The 21,470-nt window shown below is 54.7% G+C and overlaps 3 protein-coding genes and 2 non-coding genes across 5 annotated transcripts; 4 read left to right on the top strand and 1 right to left on the bottom strand.

The window, feature by feature from the left end:
- Nucleotides 1-4,293: 4,293 nt before the first annotated feature.
- B0T15DRAFT_509398 (uncharacterized protein) lies at nucleotides 4,294-6,433 on the top strand (the record flags this gene model as incomplete). The annotated part of the gene is made up of 2 exons (XM_062867782.1): nucleotides 4,294-4,369; nucleotides 4,425-6,433. The coding sequence occupies 2 exons, from the start codon at nucleotides 4,294-4,296 to the stop codon at nucleotides 6,431-6,433; spliced, it is 2,085 nt and encodes a 694-aa protein (XP_062724777.1).
- Nucleotides 6,434-9,517: 3,084 nt separating this feature from the next.
- On the top strand, nucleotides 9,518-11,779 carry B0T15DRAFT_483496 (uncharacterized protein; the record flags this gene model as incomplete). The annotated part of the gene is made up of 3 exons (XM_062866164.1): nucleotides 9,518-9,698; nucleotides 9,757-9,826; nucleotides 9,880-11,779. The coding sequence occupies 3 exons, from the start codon at nucleotides 9,518-9,520 to the stop codon at nucleotides 11,777-11,779; spliced, it is 2,151 nt and encodes a 716-aa protein (XP_062724776.1).
- A 4,921-nt stretch (nucleotides 11,780-16,700) lies between these two features.
- On the bottom strand, nucleotides 16,701-16,787 carry B0T15DRAFT_t55. Its single transcript has one exon. It is a non-coding gene; the product is annotated as a tRNA-Thr (tRNA).
- Nucleotides 16,788-20,580: 3,793 nt separating this feature from the next.
- On the top strand, nucleotides 20,581-20,667 carry B0T15DRAFT_t61. The gene has a single exon. It is a non-coding gene; the product is annotated as a tRNA-Thr (tRNA).
- Nucleotides 20,668-21,041: 374 nt separating this feature from the next.
- Nucleotides 21,042-21,373, top strand: B0T15DRAFT_491534 (TFIIH subunit TTDA/Tfb5; the record flags this gene model as incomplete). Its single annotated transcript, XM_062866788.1, has 3 exons — nucleotides 21,042-21,060; nucleotides 21,118-21,266; nucleotides 21,323-21,373. The coding sequence occupies 3 exons, from the start codon at nucleotides 21,042-21,044 to the stop codon at nucleotides 21,371-21,373; spliced, it is 219 nt and encodes a 72-aa protein (XP_062724775.1).
- Nucleotides 21,374-21,470: the final 97 nt, after the last annotated feature.

Raw genomic sequence — 21,470 nt, 5'->3', positions numbered from 1 at the left:
TTGAGGAGGTTGGAGAACGTTTTGACGGTTTGCGCGATCGCGGCTCGAAAGCGCGATCGTGGACTAAGTCGGAGTTTTGGGATGCGACAATGGATTCCAAGTTTCGGTTCTCGTTGACAAAGGAAAGCTCGAGGCGGGAGCGGGCAGACAGCGTTTTCCTTTTATACCTCGCCTAGCAGACTAGTAGCTCCTTTCCCCGACACAGGGCGGTGAAGGATGCGCTGCTGCGTCGTGCGTACATACACTACATCCTGGCTCCACGTCTTCGGAGAAATCGGCTCACCTCTCAAAGGTGGGGGTCTCCAGGGCTACGGGAAGAACGGCACGCCATCACATAGGACAACCGCGTTCTTGCGGCTGCGTGGTCACGAAGATAGGCGAACAAGTGGATGTTGCTTCAAATCATCACCGAACGGGAGCTTCCTGAGTGGCTGTAGACGGTCGAAGTCCATGGACGATTGTCTGCAAGACGCATTTGGTATCTGCAATCGCGGGGCACGTATCGGCGGGGCGTTGGACCCGAGACCCCGGCCGCACTGATTGGTGGCCCGATGCTGCCGGACTGTCAGCCACTCGAGCCGGCCGCCTCCGATGGGAGAGCCGCTGTTTCTGTCCGCAACCGGCGTGGGAAGGCTCAAATGCTGTCTTCAGCGCCCGGACATCCGACAAGGGAACATGACGAATCGCTACCGGACACGTTATGAAAGTGGTTCCCTTTCACGACTCACGTTTGGTAAAACTCAGTGAAAGCTGTTGCGCGCGGACTTGGGTAGTGGTCGTGCTGTGTCGTTCCGCTTCTCGGAGGCTCGGACTGCAGCGGGGTCGGTGCTGGTTCAAGTCGCTACTTGCAGCATCATGAAAATCAACCGGCAGTCCGGCACCGAAGGCTGCGGCCCGTCGGCATTTTCATTAGCCCGTCACGTTGCGGGTTGAGGTCTAATAAGTGTGCTGTTGGTCAGTCTGCTATTGGCGGTGAAAGCTGCAGAACGCAAACATCATGCCAGTCCATCATGTCGCCGGATGACAAGGGGTGGCTATGTTGACGTGGCTCTTATCCGGGGAGCGGACCATGCCTTTGCCTGTGTAGGACCAGGAGTCCAGCACTTATATGCGCTACGAGAGCTCTACTGCTAGCCTGGATACGCTGCTTGTATTCGACCTGGTTGCGTTCAGACAGCCGTTGATGGCCACCCGAAAGTGCGGCTCGGAAGGAGACACTGTGAAGCTCCGAGCTGGGCACTTCGAGACCTCCGTACCAAGCGTTAACGTGGTTGAGCAGTCCTGCAATGGTGGAGGTAGCTTGCGGAGGGAAAATGATATCGACAAGGGAGTTGTTGACGTTCAAGGCATTCCACATCAGAACTGGGGACTCCCCGCATGATCCACCACAAGAGCCATTCCAGTCGCCGATCGTTGTTTGACGTATCGACACTAGGAGACTAATAACCAACACGTAGTGCCAGTCTGGAGAAGAGGTGGAACTCCGTGGAAGTGGGCACACGTGTACACTAGCTGCTGTGGTGTCAACAACGGCATTCTGCTGGATATCACAGGACAAGACGTCACCCTAGTGTAGAGTTGCAGGTCTGACGTGCAGCATTGGGTAGTATTTGGCCGGCGTGTCTGTGACACAGTCTCGCAGCTACCGCATCCGAATGCGAAGGGTCGGAATGCGGCCGACAGTGAGTGGCTATCCATGGGGCGTTGGGCCGTGGGGTCGTAACGACGGGAATCGGGGGGAATCGGGAGGAATCCGGATGCAGGAACTTGCGCACCTCTAGATTCGAACGGCTTCTATAGAGGGTTCCCGTTGTCGGCGGTGACGGACTTCAGATATGACTTGCACTATATCACGACTCTTGTCCTTGTGTTGAGACGATCTGACAGTCTCTTGAGGTGCGTGATGGGGTGCCCGCTTATCTCCGGCCTGAGACACTAAGCTGGCCTTTGAATGGGCCGGGAACGCGACAGATATCTGATTGCCGCCGCGTGGAAGGAGGTGAACTAGGCCCCGGCCAATCTCGACATCCACGCGCTCAGCAAGGTGAAAACACGATGGTAGGCTGTCATTCTATCGTCATTCGTCATCTACACTAATGAGGGCATTTCGATCCCCTTTGGTCCGGCACTTGGGTCCAAGATCTTCCATTCGCCAGGTGCGCGGGTCGATGACGCGAGCGAAGCATGATGGTGCGCATGCACAACGACGAAGGGAAATCGTTGTTCTGGAAAGAATGATCGCTGTTGTCGTTCAGCGGTTGCCCTGGCATGTCTTGGTAGGGCCGGTTCTCGTTGCTCCACAGTCATTGGATGCGTTCAGGAGCAGCAATCTTATCGAAAGGGGCACGATTGTACGACATCAAAGATGAGCCTTGTTGCGGACGGCTGGAATTGCAGCGATTTGCTGGCATGCCGCTGACCTCGCTGCCAATCGGGCTGCTGGACGAGAGGACAAACTTACCGCCCTGTTGGGCCCTGTCGGGTGGGTGTGTTGCGTGACAACCACCGGTGTCAACTCGGCACGCCGTACATACGTTGTTTCATTGGCGTGTTTTCTGACACACCTGGGCAGCGTGAAGCACCCAATAACTAACGAATTATCCTCGGCAGCATGACAACCTACCGCGGTACAAGTACACTAGAACCTTGAGACGCGAGAAACCGCCAGAGATCCAAACTGAGCCAAACCACCAGATGCCCATTTTATTGTCTCTGGTCCTGGCAGCCAATTGTTGGACGATAGCTGATGGCTGCAAGGTACCCGCTCGAAAAGCCGAGAACGACGACGGCGATGATATTGGCGCGATGTGGCGCACGCAGATGGCATTGTGGAGACGTGGAAGATTGCGGCAGAGGCGCTGAGCCTCTGGTTCACTTGTCAAGCGACCTGTTGGTTTCTTCTATTGCATCGCATAATCAAACGGAATTTTGCCGAGCTCAAGCATTGTAACGGCAACGAGAGAGCCGCCGAAATGAAGGAACAGAGGCATTCGGTTTCCCTTCCTCACAGGCTGCTACTTGCCCGCCGTGTGCAACGTATCATGCCTTCCAGGCGTCTGCCTGAGTCAAGGAATCTTCCGGACCTGAATCGCCTCACCTCCTCACCGCTCATGGGGTCACAATTGCGATTGCCATCCCGGGATCTGGGTCACGGTGCCCTTATCGTATCGGGATTAGCTCGATGCAGGGCACGGGCTATCTTCTCCCTTTGGTCCTGGTTTGATGAATTTGGATGAGCTGCAGATGCACAGGGACGGCTGTCAGGGGCCGTGGTCTCGCTGGCCAGACCCCTGTCCCATCTCTGCACATCGCGCAAATCCCCGGCCGTCTTGTCCCCCAAAGCGGGGGCGTTCGGCACCAGACCCCTGAGCGGCCACCGAGCCCCGACTGCGTCCCTGCAGGCCGGGGCCCAGTGCAACCGGCTGGCGCTATGCCATGCAGTTCTTCATCGACTCCCCTTTCACAACAGAAACACTTGCTTCTTGCACTGGACGCCCGCAAAGGCCAACTTCACCCTCCACTCCGAGACACGATCCGCAACACCATCATTCTTTGATTACCCCACAGATCGTATATTCCATGCAGCCGGTTAGGGATCGAGCGTGACCCGGCTTGGCAGGTCTGGACCGTTTCTCGGGTCCCTGCTCGTGTAAAACCACAAGCTCCCCAGCGCGCCGTTGGGCCTTGTGCTCCTGCGGCTTACATACACCGTAATCGTTCGTTGCGATATTCCTGAAGCGCACAATCGCTTGTGTGGACCTTCGAACCCCTGAGTCAACACTACAAACCGCTTCGCAACCCCTTTCATCACCTATCGGCCGGATCCTAGAGGAATACCGGCTCAAGACAGGAAAACAGACGCTCGCCGGGCGGCGGACGGTACCGGGTGACTTGGAGCCCCGGCAGCAAGGTCGACTCGAAGAAAAATCTCAGCAATTATTCCCGGGCTAGGCCTCCTGGGCGTTTGACCCGGCCCACGCCGCGCTTCTATGCTTCCTCTTCCCCCATCACGAACCGCCAGGAAGGAATCAGGGCCCGGGCGCACGGCCAAGGATGGCAACCGTAGGGAGGGAGTCGCGCTTTATGATGCCGACTGTGAAATGCTCGACATGCGGTGAACAGGTGGAAATCTCCTTGATGGGCGAGCATGTTTGTGCTGGGTCTGGCTCACCACCCGCATCACCACCCACACAGTGTCCGATACCCCTTCTCCTGTCTGCCCGCGCACGCTTCAAGCTAACGGTGTCTCCAGCCACGCCGCCAGTGCCCGCTACCTCACTATTTGAGAGATTAATGCCGGCGTTCGGCAACCCATCGACGCAGAAGCAAGAGCCCCGCGCTCCTCCTCAAGTCGACACCTTAGCAGCCAGTACGCGTATCTCTCCCACTGCGTCGACTGTTCGTTCCAGCTGACAACACAATAGATCGTGCGTTTTCGGGGCAGGACCAGCTCACGCCCGGCAGCCGTTCGAGCGCATCGCAGAGCAGCATATCGCCTCAGACACCAAGTTCTTTACGGCCAGGTCTTGGCAAACAAGACGAGTACTTCGCTCCGAAGATCGCCAATCACTCGCCCCCACCACCAGCGTCAAGGAGGCCGGGAGGATATGGTGGGCTTGAGGATAGCAATGGTCCCGAGGATCCCTCCGCGGATAGTTCAAAGGGGCCAGCGCCAAACCCGATGGACAGACTCCACGCCATCGCTTCTGGTCCATTCGGCTCCGGCCGTCGACCCTCCGCTCCCGCCCCGAACGGTTCCAGTCTCTCGATCGATGTGGCTGAGCGGCCCAGCACTTCGGCCTCCAATCTCGGCAGCAGCCTGGGGAGCGCAAAGGGGTTTCCCGCCCCGAAACCGAACGGATATGGGGGGCTTGGTCCGCCTTCGACGCCGAGCAGGGCAGACACCTTCCCCCGGGGCAGCGACCGTTTCGGTCCTCCACCTCGCACACCCACGGCCCCTACTCCTTCCGCCGCACTGCGCCCCGATAGATTGCGATCCCCCTTAGAATCGCCGGCAAACGCAGATGGCCGAGTCCCGATGACAGCCGACAGAACCAGGAGACCTAGTCGAGGACCAGACACATCCCGGCCACCGCCGCCACGGACAGGCCTAGTTCGACCCAAAACCCCCGGCGTGCCAACAATCAATCTTGCCGAGGAGTTTGGGATCGGGAACCCTTACCATACACCTTCTGAATCGACATCGTCCAACAACTCGGACACCAGCAGCCAGCCGGAACGCCGGCCTAGCCAGGCAAGCTCGCGGACAAGTCCACCGCGGTCTCTCTCCTCGAGATCGGGGAGGAAACCGTCAGACACATCTGGGTTTGACAACCTGATGTCAGATATTCAAGCATCGATGAATGACACCAAACCGACGCCCCCAGCGTTAGCCCCCCTGAAGCTTCCAACTAGGGATCCTTATGCGAAGGATCGACCGTCGCCGCTGAGCGCCCGACCTCCTCGTACGGGAGATCGCGGCTATGATCCGCGCATTGATCCACTCATCCAAAATCCACGCTACGCTGCCCGAGGAAGGTCTCCCGTACCCTCGCCCGCGGTGAACTCTTCCGCTCCGGAGAGTCTGTCCGTCCAAACACCCAGTGACATTCTCTCGCCAAGCACGGCAGGGCTTCCTTCCCTAGCCCTACGGTTTGCCAGCTCACCGGAGCGAATGGCGGACACGCAACAAGAACAACATCACTCGCAACAGCAACAAGAACACCAGCATCCTGCGCCACGGGGCCCAGACCCAGAACTAGGCCCCAAACCCACACGCTCGCAGTCCCAGCCCCGGCCCCAGCAACGCGAACCCCCCTCGATACCACCACCAGCAGCAGCAACAGCACCAACGACGACCACGCGCGGCAACTGCAAAGCATGCGGCCTGCCCATCAAGGGCAAGTCCATATCGAGCGCCGACGGGCGTCTGACGGGGCGCTACCACAAGCCGTGCTTCGTGTGCTCGACCTGCCAGGAGCCGTTCTCGTCGGCGACCTTCTACGTGCTGGACGACAAGCCCTACTGCGAGCTGCACTACCACCAGCTGAACGGCTCGCTCTGCGGCAGCTGCGGCCGGGGAATCGAGGGCCAGTACCTGGAGGACACCGAGTCGCGCGTCAAGCACCATGTGGGCTGCTTCAAGTGCGCCGGGTGCGGCATGGCGCTGCGGGACGGCTACTTCGAGGTCGGCGGCAAGGCATACTGCGAGAAGGATGCGTGGAGGCTCGTGGGCGGGCAGCAGCAGCACCCGCCGCCGTGGCAGGGAGGACCCAATGGTGGAGGTCCGCTTCGCCCGCCGTATATGGGTGGTGGTATGGGCGGCGGCCCGAGAGGCCCGCCCGGTAGCGGTGGATATAATCGCAGTCCGCTTGGCCCGCCGGGACCAAGGCTACGCATGGAGAAGCGGATGACGAGGTTGGGGATGATGTGACGGGACGCGTGAGGAAGGAGGAATAATAATATATACCCGAAACAGCGGCGTTGACGCCGCAAGACCCCTGAGAAACGGCTTGATGCCTTGCTCTATCTAATTATTCGACATTTCACCGGAAAGCATCATCGACTGAGACTCCGCCTTTTTATTTTCGATACCCGAGCGCATTGCTCTTTCGAGTTTCTGGATATATATACCCACTGGATTCAGCCTCTCTCATCTAATCACGCTATTCCCTTTGTCGCACATACGAGCCGGCGAGGCCCTGTTTGAGTGGTTTGGGAAAACTGGGAAGGCGAGGGATGAGTCGGGGGAGGAGCATTTGCTTGTTGATAGGCGGGACTATGCATGCGGTCGTCAGAGCAACAACTATTAGGACGTGTTCTTCTCAGCGCCCCATGCGGAGGTGTACAGATCCGAGACAACCACCTCACTCCATGGTTGTACATACCATCGAGGAATCGTAGTTGTGGGACGGAGTGGTCATTGTTTGAGGACACAGCATCCTCTTGCGCGTGCATGTATGTACTTGTACAAGTGCAACGCATGCATGCACACAGGGGTTTCGGGGAAGACCGCCCGCATCGCCACAGGGACACAGGAGATATGCTACCCGGTGTAACGTAGTGTCAAGTAGTGCATATATCTAATATATTAACTCTCAAAACAAGCGTGATTCGCGGATAGGCAACACCAACAGCACAATTATGGAAGGTCTGTTTTCTTGGGAGTTTCAGACTCGTCATTGTAACTGGACTGTGGCATGTGCATGTGTGTTGGCTTCCCGAGACATGTGGAAGCTTGGTCCACGCTTGCAAAGGCATACTGCATCCCGTGGGTACACTATGTAGTGTATGACAGATGCTGCTAGTAACAATGGAAGTTTCGATGAGCTTACCCTGCCTGAAGTCTTGCTGTACATAGCAATCCCTTAGTAGTAGCGGATGGATACCCGTGAGCCTGTTTCAGTCGAAGACATGCAGAGAAACGACAAACCTGGGCAACTCCAGCTCATATGATCCTCCATGATCGTATTTTCCTTGGTGCAAGTCTCGGTGTATGGTGTGGTAGTGTAGGTAGTAGTAGGCAATGGTTCAAGTTTTTGCGAACTCGATCTTTTAAGAGCGACGACTTCGGGGTCCATGGTAGGTGGTGATTGGCTCGGTCGTGTCCGCGGTCTCATTGTAGGTCCGAATCATCCAACAATCGGATTGGTGCAAAACGCGCCGGGACAGATTTCGAGAACTGCGCAGAATTTCTTCGACCAGAAAAGGGAGGCGGTTACACAGAGCCACGTTAAGTTGGTTGGGTTGTCCGTCTGCAAGTCGCTGATCTGGGGATCTCCTGATGAGCTAGGTGCGTACTGCATCAAGTACTGATCGCATAGAGCCTTCGAGTTAAAGGGGAATCTCCAATGCCGACTACGTGTAGCTGACAAGATGCTACTACCTTACTGTAGCAATTGGAAGTGCAGTACATCCTATCTCGGGAGGTTGCACCACCTATCATTTCATGGACGGCTTAGCCCGATACGAGGCTCGCATCAATGCTGCTGACATCATGCGTCCCGCATTGGTCCCTCGACGCCACCAGAGGCTATGGTGAGGCTGGTTGAGCTCCATACACCAGACATGTGCCGTGACTCGTGCAGCCGTTTCCGAAAGTTGAACACACTGGAGTGTATTGTCAAACCTCCCGAGTTCTTCGTAGGAGTCGCGCACCTATCTAACTACCTAGGTAGGTCTAGACTCGGACGTTAGGTCAGGGGTCGGGTTGTTGTTTGACAACGGTGGGAAAAATCAGCATTCTGGTGGGCCGCAAGCAGACGCGGAATCCACATCTTCATACTAAATGCGTAGTATGATACAATACGGTAAAATGCATGACAATACGTAAATTACAAGCAGGGTCCAGCATACTTACATAGCGACTTTCGCTGAGGCGGTCGCGCGCTTTTGTATATTATACCCATCAAGAAACCAAGTCCAGCGATCGTCAGCTGCATGCACACAGAGTAGCGCGATGTGCAGATTGTTTTTCCTTTCGAACAACTGGAGAAACTTGATCTTCTGGATCAGCGACGCCCCTTATCGGTGGTGGGGTCAGCTTGCTGGGATCCAGGAATCTACGGAATACTCTACTGTGTACACACTATGGCACGTGTAAGCAGCGATGCTATCGACTTTTGATGCGCTCTTCTTCTATCTACCTTCCCTACGGTAGGAAACATGATTTCACCCAAAATATTTAAAGACACTTGAAGCCTACCTAGAGAATGAAATCTCGCACTATAATACTAACCTCAAGTGATTGGTAGTACTTGTCCTGGCTGCTGCACTTCATGCCTTGCGCGCTGAAGAAGGCGCGGTCGGTGAGTTCAAGGAAGGAGGCATGGGGCTTGCCGCTTGCGCCTGCAACCCCCACGGTGAAATGTTGCCTGTTACGCTATCCGAATGTATTGTACAGTACATTATGTATTCAAACGTATCAAGCGGTATTCTGTGCGTCGCTGGTTTTACGAAGCTCCCAGTTGTCTCATTTCATTCCCCTGCCATACAACGCTCCACACCTTGTTCAGTGGCACCGCCGTGCTATCGATCTCTTGACGAGCGTTTTCGGCTTCTCCCCGCTACGAACCCCTGTTCGCCCCTGGATGGTCGGCCGCACCCTCGTTCATCGCGAATTTGCCTAATATTACCTGCCCTTCCGGGGTCAATATTTTCCTCACTTTCTTTCTCTTTCCTACCTCTCTTGCTGTCGCCACTCGCTTGGTAGAGAAGCTGGGCAATCGATACCAGCTTTCTCCCAGATCGTCCCATCCTACCTCCATCGATCCAGCGACCGTCATCTTCTCTTCGCACGCCGCGCAATCACTCGTTTCAGCGCGATTCATTTCTAACACTTACCTCTTCACTTCGATTTGTATTCCCGACGCTTTTCGACTTTTCACCACAGGCACCTCCATCTGGACATGCTTTTTTGAGTGCAGTACTATTCTACTCGCTCGCAATTCGGAATTTTGACGCCTCCTCGCCGTCGTCTTTTGTTGTTGTTTTTCCTGCAGTCCTCCAATCCTTCACAATGTTGGTGAAGGCAATGTTGGTCAAATCACAAGCCCGCCGAGTCCTGGGCCGGCCAAGGGCCCTCCTGCCTGTGGCCCTTCTCGTCCTCGTGGTGTGCTGGCTGGGGTTGGTCCACCAAGGCAGGGTAAATACAAGGCTTTTTTCCCCGGGCCGCCCCCAGTCGCTTGATCGAGATCCTGGTAAGAAACTTTCCGCTCATTTCCTCCAATCTGTGAGCAGCCGCTGAACAGGAATTAGACGAACGACGTGACCGGGAGCTACAGGCACAACGGAAGCTGTTCGAAGAGGAGCACCGTCAGCTCGAGAAGTATGCCTCCAATTTTTCCTGTCGCTGGCGACGGTACTGACAGATTGGTTCAGGAAACCAGGACTTGGGGCTATCTACGGGAATACTCTCGAGTCACTCATTGAAGAGAACAACAGGAGGCCTTCGCAAGAAGCGCAGTTGGGCCCGGGATCGAACGCGACAATCTCTAACAAACCCCAGCCGGTTCTTTTCAATCCGTATCCGAAATACAACAGCCCAGAATGGGAAGAGCAACACGCGCCGTATGTGCCGTGTGTCGGCCCCACGGGAAAGATCGTTGAGGACATCCGCGTCTACAAGGGCCGCCCGCGGGACTTTCCCGACCCCGGCTTCGGAAGCTATGGTGTCTTGGGACTTGATCGGAACCTCTGTTTCGAAAGAGAGACACGACTGGGACCGTACGGCTTGTCCCGTGTGGTGGACAACAAGGGCGAAGAGATCAACTGGGACAATGTGCGCTGGGGCGACCTGCAGAACGAATGCCGAGACAAGAACGCTGCGCGGTTTCTGTCGCATGACGAGGCCCCTAAGAACCCATACGTATCTGATGATGCGGATGGCTCTACCGACCTGAAGCGGGACTCCGACGGCGGGAACAAGGAACCCATTATGCGCGTCGTCCGGCGGTTCTGGCGCCAGTCCCGTATGCCGCCATCGCTGTCTGCGGCAACTATCGAATCCAGGCGGGAAACCAACTCTACCAGACTGGAGAAGAGGACTGCCGTGTTGCTCCGCAGCTTTTCTGGGAAGAAATATACCGAGAACGACAAACATGTCATCCGATCTCTCATCACAGAGCTGAGTCTGCGGACTGGCGGCCAGTACGAGATCATCCTGTTTCTGCACGTCAGAGAGAACGACCGGGACATCTGGAGCAGCGATGAGGCGTATCAAAAGGCGATCGAGGACCACGTTCCCGCCGAGTTCAGGAGTATCACGGTTCTCTGGAACGAGCCCGCAGTCGACCGCATGTATCCCAACCTGACGGATAAGGCCCGCAAGGTGCATAACGGGCAGTTTTTGCCGGTCCAGATGTTCATGCAAGAGTTCCGGGAATTCGACTTCGTCTGGAACTGGGAGATGGACGCTCGGGTCATTGGACACCACTACGATGTGCTCGAGAAGCTTGGCGAGTTCGGCCGCAAACAGCCGAGACGGGGCATTTGGGAGCGCAATGAACGCTTCTACATTCCCTCCTATTATGGCAGCTTCGATTCGCAATTCCGAGCCTGGGTGGAGCGGGCTGTCGGCAAGGAGACGATCTGGGGGGCACCGGATGTCCCGGTTGTCAACCCAGTGGGCCCGAAGCCCCCAGTGGCAACTCCCGAGGAGGACGACTACAAATGGGGTGTTGGTGAGGAGGCGGACTTGATCGAGCTGGCTCCCATCTTCAACCCCGTTAACAGCGGCTGGGTCATGCGTAACCAAGTGTGGGGCTATCGCTCTCGGGACTTCCCTTGGGGTAAGCTTCCTCGCCGGGCAACCATCGTTACGCAATCAAGGCTCTCGAAGAGGCTGCTTGATGTCATGCATGCCGAGGACCTACGTGGCAACCACGTGGCTTCCGAGATGGTGGCGCAGACGACAGCTCTGCTTCACGGCCTCAAGGCGGTATACGCGCCCATGCCGGTCTTTTTCGACCGAGCGTGGAGCGGCGCCCAACTGGCGAAGTGGTTCAACGGCGGTCCCAAGGGGCAAAGCGGTAGCTTCGGCAGTGCCATGGGATGGGGCCAGGAGGGACGGTACTTGGGCTCTACCTGGTACTACCGCGCGTTCCCCCCCCAACGCCTGTACAACAACTGGATGGGCTATGAAGATACCGGAATTGGCGGCGACGAGTGGGAGGCGAAGCACGGCCGCCCGTGCCTCCCCGCCATGATTCTTCACCCGATCAAGGAGATCAAGCCGACGGAGAAGGGCTACTCGACAGATTCCAGATTGCCCTACGATTGAAGAGGAAGTCGACGAGCCGACGTATTCGCTATCATTATGCTACGCTGGGCGCGGCATCGTGGTGGTCAAACCATAACGATGCCCTGCCTGGGCATTTGGGCCGCGTCGAGTGGCAGTGTCTGACTATATGTCTTGTTTTGTCAGCCTGCGGTTGGGCTTGGAAGGAATACACGATGTCATGAATTATGCACACCACGCGGATGGATGTCGAGGGAACCTGTCCGCTTCTGCTACTACTTCACCCAACCTACCTAGCACGACGCGCAACTCGGAATCATTGACCTAGTACTTGTCCGAGAGCAGCGCTAAGCTTTGGGCTGATCCAAGGGATATGCACGCAAGCCCTGGACAGACGACATCGCGCCACGGACGATAGAAAGGGAAGGCGGGGTCTATTGGCAGTTGTATTGTAGATACCATTTGGCCAGGATGGCCAGAAGCTGTGGAAACTTCCTGTTATATATCTAATTCCTAATTCACACAAGACATACATTTACTTGAACAGCAGCATTTCCGGCTTCGTTGGAGTGAATGTTCACAGCCATAGGCGGCTGAGCTGTCTTGCTACTAGCTCAGCACAGTAACCCTGAGAGCTGGAACTTACAGCTGGGCATGTGTTGATTGATCCTGCTTCAGGAGCGGCGTCCGGACGACACCGATGATTATCGAAGCAGTGGCCGAACTGGTTGGCGGTAGAATTAGCTATTGGTCTTGCTTCCGTCCCAGAGATCAAAGCATAAGCTGTTTAAGCCGACATCGAGGTACCACAATGACAGCGGCAGTTTCGAAGCACGGGATGTCCATACGGTAGTTATTGTACGGGCAGCCCTCGCCCGCCAGATGTGGATTGAAGGTGTAGAGCCGGCAGTCGCCAAGTTGCAGAACGACGAGTTGGCCAGCGTAAGGTACTTCACTGCAAGAAATGGTCAGCAATTGGGGTGACCGCACAGGCAGAGGCGGGGCAATATGGGACGATTTTCAAGTGTCGGCAGCAAAGTCGAGCGATTCAAAGCCAGAGATCAGCCCAGAACGACAAGCCACACTCAACATTCAGCCACATTTCTTATAAATATTTGGATTCTGATTGGCCGCCCTGTCGAGGACTCGCTGACATCCGCTTGTGGCCCCGGAATTGCTCATCGGGTCACAGGGCACGAGGCCACCAGGCACAAGAAAGGGGTGTGTGCGAGAATGGGAAGGTGCTTTGATTTGGTGCATGATTATTGAGCAAGTGCTAATCAATTTATAAATGCTCGCTTCCTCCCTCACTTTGTGCCATTTCGATTTCGCAACTGGGTCCGCACTTCATCTTTAATAAGTCGGGTCTGCGCCTCTGTGGTTTGTTTCATCACTCACACACAACCTTTAGAGCAGCACTAGATCATTCAAGCAACCTGACTCGCCACATATTCACCCACTTGTACTGTTTGAACGCTCCAACCTCCAACACAAGATATCCTTTTCTTCCCCAGAACCATTTCTTCCATTTTCGGAAACACTGTTTTCAACTTCAACGGCCGAACCCCTCATCATGTCGCCCACATACACCATGTCCGCCCATCTGTGCAAGCAGATCTACTCTTCCTGGCGCCAGGCACGGCAGACCTCTCCCGAACCGAGCCCGCTGCCGTCCCCGCCAACCAGGGCCGGTTCCACGGGTTATTTCCCACGGCCACACTCGCCTGAAAAGCAGTCCATGGACAGCGACCGTAGCGAGACAACGTCTCAGCCAATCCTCAACCGAAAGTCCTCGGAGTCCAACTGGCGATGGGGTTCTCGCTGAGCTCCAAACCGCGCAGGGTCACCAGCTTGTGACCGTGCAAGGATGGACCCAGCAGGAAGGCGAGGCTGCTATCGCCGCCCTGCAAGTCAACTGAGTCATGAGTGCAAGCAAGCCGCGGTGATGTGCGAGAGCATCAGAACGGTCTGTTCGACGCATCAGAGCAGACTACACCAGCATTAACTACTGCCAACCACTCCCATTACCCCCAACACTGCCCGGAAACTCCTGAGTTTACACTGCATTCAGCGAGATGTACCGACTCGCTGACGATCTATCTGCACATACGGCAAAGTGATTGGCAACGGTTTCGGGGTCAGGGGTGGGAGGCGCAAGAGGGCAACGCGACCATGCTTATCAATCGACTACCGAAGACTCGGCACGCGATGCACACACCATCTATCCTCCAAATGCCGTCATTTCATCTTTCAGCCAGTCGGCTCCCCGGACGATCAATCTTCAGAACTGGTATTTGGGGTACCTGCACTACCGCGGGACCCACGCTGTCGCAATCAACGCTCAGGATGAGCCGTGCCTCCACTGCTGCTCGATTGGATTGAGGTTCCGGTATAGCTGCACCACCTTGGCACAGTACACCTGCAACGCTAGGCCGAGTCAGTGGGGTTGGGTGAGATGCAGGGGATGGGTACGACAGGTGCATAGTTAGGTACCTACCTATTTCAGACAGGTACGAAGTCGGCCGAGTCACCATTGGGGCCCAGCAAAGGTGCTGCAGAGTCGAGTTGTCGCTTTTGCCGGCGTGTGTATGCGTTTGCAGTGCGGTGGAAACATGTGGGAGTGCACCGGCATGGTGCTTGGTTCTGTTTCTCTGCTTTGAGCTTTGAGCGTACCTATGGATAGGGGGGTGATGGAGCCAAATGCATGGCGGCGTTGACGGGTATTGCTAGCATTGCTTCGACTGAAATGAAATTGACATTCTCTTTCATGAGCTTGCGTTGAGTGGTTACCTGTCCACCGAGTGATCTTGAGAAGGCACACATCACATGCGGATTTTCTCCCTACACAGTATGAGGTACTGATAGAGAGGTACTAATAGATTAAACTCGACTCAGCGGTCCCAGGCAGCGCGACAACAAAGACAAGAACCAGACAAGGAAACCATTCGGACAGACTAGGAAAGGCTTGAATCTCGCCAGACGGATTCTTTTGGTCTTTGTTCCTCAACCCTTGGCGGTTCCGAGGGGTGACTACGTCGCCATCGCCAACGATGTCTACAACCGCTGTCCCCCTCGCCGGAAGGCAAGTCGATGGTCACCTTGGCCTCGACCTTCCCGGGAAATTATCTTCAGTTATAAGAAGCGCCCAGCCCGGACGATGTGATAGCCTTTTCTCGGACTTTGTCTGCCGGCTAAGAGCACATTGAGACCATGTAGCCGCTGGCTCTACTCCATTGTCCGGCGTAAAAAGGAAAAAGAAACTGCCATTGCTGAAGCTGCGGGTTGGACTCGTAGAACTGTACTGCGCGGTCGCTGATGGTCTCGAGGTGCATAAGGCGGCGGGCAAACACAGGCCTTGGACGACAGAAAACCCCCCCGCCCACCCTTGCCGCCGATGTTGCGCTTGTTGGAGAACTCATAGAAGATTTGTGACTCTTCGGCGTCCACCATCACGAGATTCCGAGTCTAGTGCTTGCGACGCGTCGGCGTACGACGGCGAGTAAATTGATGGGCGGTGCGGAAGGAAGGATAACCTTGAAGATACCGTTGACGTCGACCTCGAAGACGACCTCGAGGACAGGCTGTTACGAGACTTCATAGGAGGAAGCTGACAAGGGTGAATTCACCCATCACCCATTTTCGAAGAGGATAGGACGTAGAGTTCTTCCTCGATGCCGCCGAGCAACCATCAATATGCTCTCCCTATCTGGAGCGAGCTGTTTCCGGATCCACGTTTCTGCTCTGGCTCCGGGCGACCCTGTGATCCGCACCGTCAGCGAGCAGAAGGGCTGTCAACTCTTGGCCGCAAAATACCAGGTGCTGATAACTCTAGCCTTCGCCCCAAAGGCTCAGCAAAGCCGATGCCTGTATGATCGGGGGTGGTTGGGCCCTTGAGAACCCACAACGCATAACCGGTCGGGATCGTCGAGAAATTGGGCCGACGTGTCGTTGACCAGGTCCAAATCGACGACCTCGCACACGGTCATATTGTTACTAAGACGGCCCCTTTTCGAGTCCATGGACCTTATTCGTTCTGGTCCGGCGGCCTACTTTGCTTGCCGGTGGCCGTGCCGACGTGTAGAGTACTAAACAATCTAGACACGTCGATATTCAACTTCCGACAGAACTACATGTTGTCGGGCTTGTCCTGATATAGTTCCATCCGAAGATGGAAATAGGATAGGTAGGAAGCAAAATATACGCGGAAGAGTGGGCTGGAGAAGAGACTAAACGAGACTTTAGGGTCTTGAGGCATAGGACACTCGTCGTCTGCACCATGGGTTTTAGAGAACACCAAGCCCGGAGCGGGAGATGCACCTCAAGTGTTGCCAGCGGATAGGAATATACTAAGGTCTCAGCCCTGTCTTCCCCCTCAGCAACTGTACGCATGGTCTTTTGGGGGCCCACCCCCGGCTTAAATGTACCCCGAGGTTTCCCGCATCGCCAGACGCTTCGGAGCGCTCCCAAGGTCGAGAAGAAGGTAGGGTATCGACCGGAAAACTACCCGGCCTTCGCGAGCCAGGCTAAAAACCAATCAAGGCAGGCGTATTACTTCGAGGCCACGCGTAAAAGACCAAACCTCCTAGGCTTAGGAGGTCAGCCGGCGGCTAAGGTTAGCTCGCGTAGGAAGCTGGCAAGCCGCGTGCGAGTAAGAAAGAGGGCCGTCGTCCTTCCCAATCCCTCTCTCTCATTCGTTTGCATTTCGATCGATGGATTCCTCGGTTAGTGGTAGGAAAGGAAAGCTTGGGTTACTAGAAGCGGTCCTCCTACCACTTAAGTCGGACTAACTATTTTTAAGATTTAAAGCTTCTTAAAATTAAAAAGACAAAAGCACCTAGCAACTTAGGAGCCATAACTATAACTCTTTAGTTATAAATTCAGCTACTATAGAACTACGGCTTACCAAAACGGGCTGCCAACTCTTAAGTAGTGATATCAAAAATTACATGAATGATAACTTGCTTGCCCACAGCCAGAATCGAACTGACGACCTCACCATGACCTAGTAACCTGATACTAGTGGTGCGCTCTACCACTGAGCCATGCGGGCTAGTTATCTATTGTTGGGAAAGAGCGACCGGTGTACCTGCTGATTTTGGGAGACTGGGTTGCGCCTTCCCATCCAATCATCGATAGGGCAGAACAATGCTCCTTCAAAGCAAATTAATTGATTCAGGAAAACCGGTCTCTCAGAACACCAACACAATTACATGAGCCACAACACGATGTAGATAAATACTTTCATGATGTTCTTTTCCCTCTATAAATATCAGTCTTGCTCAATTTCCATTCTTATAGTCAGCGTTTAAACTGCATGTGTTTTCACCTAATTGTGATGACTTGTATGGTGGTGGATTATTTTTCCTGTATCAAATAATTTGCTTTCAAGGAGCAATGGTCCGCGTGACCTTGGCAAGAGCCTCCGAATTGCCGATGGACTTGAACCATTGAGGGGTTTTATAGCGTTCAGCCAGGCGGCGGCTTCTATTTAATGACGTATTGTTTATCGTTCGCTAGCGCTGATCAGAGACCGCCTTCCGGTCATGGTGATGGCCCGACAAGGTGAATCTTTAGGATTGCTGACCGGCATACTGATCAAGGCGAGCTGGTGGCATATGCTGGCTTCCACGTACTGTTGAATGTAACCGGAACAAACACGGACCAACCGGGGTATATAACGGTGGTTTCGTGATCTCTTGTCAATCGGCGAAGCGTGCGGGTTTGACGTATAGGGGATGGCCACGAGGTTGAGGATGGCGACCAACCGGCGTTTCTGCACTCCGAAAGCCGAATATAGAGCGAAAGCGTCCGTGGTGAGAGCAACCGACGTTGCCCGGCGCTCTGTGCACCGCACCCACCATATCCTTCCAACCTTCGGCAGGACCGACCTTGCACCCCGTACCAACACATCTTTCGTTCATATCCTTCCAACCCTCCCTGCAGCACCGATCCTTCTCCCTACACCAATACATCTTTCGTTTATATCCTCCCTACCCTGCCTGCAGCACCGATCTTTGCCCCCACCCCAATATATCTTTCGCCTTCCATTCCTGACTACAGGACCGACTTTCCTCTCTATATCAACGCATCTTCCATTGTTGATTGACGACAAAAATATCACCATTCGAGTTGCATTCAATCCTACACGCCTTGATAAGCACCGGGACAGTCCGCCGTGGGACAAGTTATAGCGTGAACTAGTGTGTGTGCATGAAAATCTTGGACTCACAGAGACCTGTCGGCGCGATGGTCTTGAAGATGTACCCGTCTTGGCCGCTTTGCACATTGTGAGAGTCCTTGTTGAACGAAAGATCTTAAAGGTCCATGAGAACCCTCTCCTGCACCGGTGGAAGATGGCATCGCACATACAGATGGGGGCAAAAGCCCACCCCCCGCATCAGTGCACGCCAGCACGTTATCACATACATTGGGAGTTAGAGGGCTCCCCTGCGTCCGTGAAACATGCAACATCATCACAGTGAGACGGAGGACTCCGCTGTCACTGCGTGATGATAAAGTCCCCGCATAGAGTAGAAGACCGCGGTCTCCCCTGCTTCAGCGGAAACTCACCGAACGTATGGAGGACAGTTGCCCATCTTTCACAGACGCTCCCTGAACATGGAGAGAATGGGCTCCACAGGATGTAGAGCCTTGCTTCCGTGAACCAGATGCTGATTGCTGATCATCGAAGCCGTCGGCTTGCAAAACAAGCACCTCTGCCTTCGAATGACATATGCTCCCGTATAGATGTGGAAGACTGGCATAGTATCGTAGGTGGTGAAACCGCAGGCCTTGCAGTACACCTTCACCTTGGTAGGTTCTCCCCACTGAGGATTTGGCCCCCGGAAGTTGGTTGCCCATGACGGACTCGCGTTGCGTAACGCAAGAGCAATCCGTCCCTGTGCTTGTCCCTGGTTGGTCGTCCACGGGCTCTGGAGCTCGGTGAAATCGATGAAGTGTTGGCGGCTAGGGCCACCCAGTTAAGGGCATCAAATTTCGCCTTCACCATTTTAGATGTGAGCTACAGTCGTGCCTTCGTGTATTCCACAATTTCGGAGTCGCTCGACTAGAGGCAGGCAATAGTCGAACCAATTGCCTGGTTATGGTAAGACGGGTGAAGGGGGAGGGCGATATTCAGACCTGAATCATCTTCCTCGACCATATCCTCCCCGACGTACTGTCTCAAGGTTCCAGGCTAGAGAGATTGGAAAATCAAGCAAAAGTACATTTCCACAATATTCAACCAAAGAGGCCAACTCCGTTCGTCGAGCCCGGCTCGGAGGGTCCCCAAGCGGATGAAGTTGAACGTCCGGGTAGCTTTACTCGCCCATATAAAACACACAAGGTGAATACCGCTCCTGGTCTGGATGGTGTCGACCGTATCTCCATCATCAAGACACCGCCGTAGGCACGCGGCAGTGCCCGATGCTAGGCTGCCCGGATCAGGATCTCCCGCATTGTTTGGCCGACATACTTCTTGAAGAACTCTATATCACCAGTATCAGCGCCGACTGCAAGATACCATCCTAGACACTTCAAGTCTCGTCGTCCTGTTGGAGACTCTGTAAATACTGCTTGCCAGCAGTCGGTTGAGCGCCCCAGATATCATTCCACACCCCGGGGGCCACAGACTGCACCACAGACTGCTTAAGCAGCTCGAGGAGTTCATGACGACCGCTACGCTCAATGAACGTCCGATACTGAGTCCCTAACATATCAGCAGCGATGCCTAGAGTCCTATTAAAAAGTCTCTCTCGACGATCTAACTAGATGTTACCGGCTTCGGACGAAAGACGAACAGTGCTAGAGGTAGCGCTTTCGACTCCAGAAATGGCAGAACTTTCCATACTGCCGCAGTAGACCTCGGAACTTGCCCACTCTTGCTCATCGAAGAGAGCCTCAACGAGTCGCTCCAGCCGGCTAAGCCGCTGCTTTCTCTGTCGTTTCTTTTCCTGGCGTCTCCGGAGGCTAACAGCCCTAGCCGCTTCAACGGCAACGTGCTGCATGACGCTGAGCCGGTAGGGCTCTGGCGTCGACATCTTGGCCAGGATACATCTCAGGGTTGGTTGCTCTCGGACCCGCGCTGTTAGGAAGGAGACCTCGTGCGGCTTCAAGACACCCGTACTTGGGATCGTCAGAATTCCCCGGTACAGGTATCGAACGAAGTCGTCGATATCAGCCTTGTCTTGGGGGTTTAGCGAGATATAACCTGGGGTGACAAAGTCCGTCCAGTGATATTCGGCGCCGATTCTGTCGATCATAAATCCGCGCAGCTCCGAGAGAAAAGCTCCGTTTCCTCTTCCTTGATGATGCTGTCGATAGCATCTTGCCCTTGACCCCCAGCTTTAGAGTAGCTGGGGTCACTAACCGGCAGCTCTTCGTAGTACTCTAGGAGATCCCAGAGAACTGGTAAAGCTTGCCGTAAATCGTAGGGAACTTCTTCACCAGGGCCTTCAGGCTCGCTATGGGCTCAGGGATATCGGAGGACGACATGACGAACTTCAATAAACGAGCGTTATCAGGGAATCAAAATGATGATAAGAAGTATCACAGCAGTCTCATACGTGTCTTTGTATCACTCAAGTTTGAAGGAAATTATCAGGATCAGGGAAGGGACAAAACTTGAACCAGTCCTGCTGCTTCACCGTTGTGTCACGGACTCGTTCGTCCCAGAACTCCTTCCCTACTGCTTCTTTCATAGCAGGCAACAAGCTTTGACAGATCGTCTGAGTGGCGGGAATGGCAGTTTGGAGCATTGAAGGAAGGAACGTTTGAGGAGGCGCAACGCCGTCCCCCAAAATCAGTAGGTGCATCGGTCACTCTTTCCCAACAATGGATAACTAGCCCGCATGGCTCAGTGGTAGAGCGCACCACTAGTATCAGGTTACTAGGTCATGGTGAGGTCGTCAGTTCGATTCTGGCTGTGGGCAAGCAAATTTATTTTTCATGTATTTTTGAGTTTCCGCAGACTGCACTGCGAAACATGAAGTGATTGTAAGAAGTGACGGGAGGTTGCTGTGCCACGGACACTTGTGTTCATTGCTGGGTGGCCCGGCTTGGCTGGAAGCCGCCACCTAGCTTTTAAGTGCAGCACTTTCAGGCGCAACCGGGAGGCAGTTTTCATTCGCTAGAAGCCCCATGCAACTTTCATCCTTCGTCCACTGTCCAGAAGCGCATGCGGGTAACCATTAACCTTCGCACCGCGCATTGCAGATTCGAGCAGCGCAAAGCAAGCAAGCATAAGGAACCCCTCTGCGGGTATCATCATCGCTAGATCGAAGAGCGGAAATCCAGGCCGTGCAACATGGTCAGGGCCATCCGGGGTAGGTGGAAGGTGCAGACCCGCCGCTTCGGTCACTTTCACTGGTTAACTCTGGCAGGCGTGCTCATCGAGTGCGAGCCGGCCATCAAGTCCATCATAGTCCATCTAGATAGTGCCAACAACGACATCATCATCGAGGATCTTGATGAGACGCACCTTGTGGTCAAGGAGAATATGGTGCAGGTGCTGAAGCAGAAGCTCGACGACGTGAGTTCAGAAAACTATCTCACAATGCTGACCAAAGCTGATTTCGTGAGGAATAGCGCCTCAAAGAGACGTACCGACCCGAGGAGCCTCTGGAAGATAGCGAGTAAAAGTGGCCCGGGGGTGGCTTTCCACTTTTAACTGTAATCGCAACTCTCAGGCGGGCAGTGTGTTGGAGAGACTACGCCGCGTCATGCGTTGATCTGG

The sequence above is a fragment of the Chaetomium strumarium genome (assembly GCF_033439665.1).
Source record: "Chaetomium strumarium strain CBS 333.67 chromosome Unknown B0T15scaffold_2, whole genome shotgun sequence".
Lineage (NCBI taxonomy): Eukaryota > Fungi > Ascomycota > Sordariomycetes > Sordariales > Chaetomiaceae > Chaetomium > Chaetomium strumarium.
The sequence above is the reverse complement of the archived record's forward strand: the minus strand, read 5'-3'. Positions and strand labels throughout refer to the sequence as shown.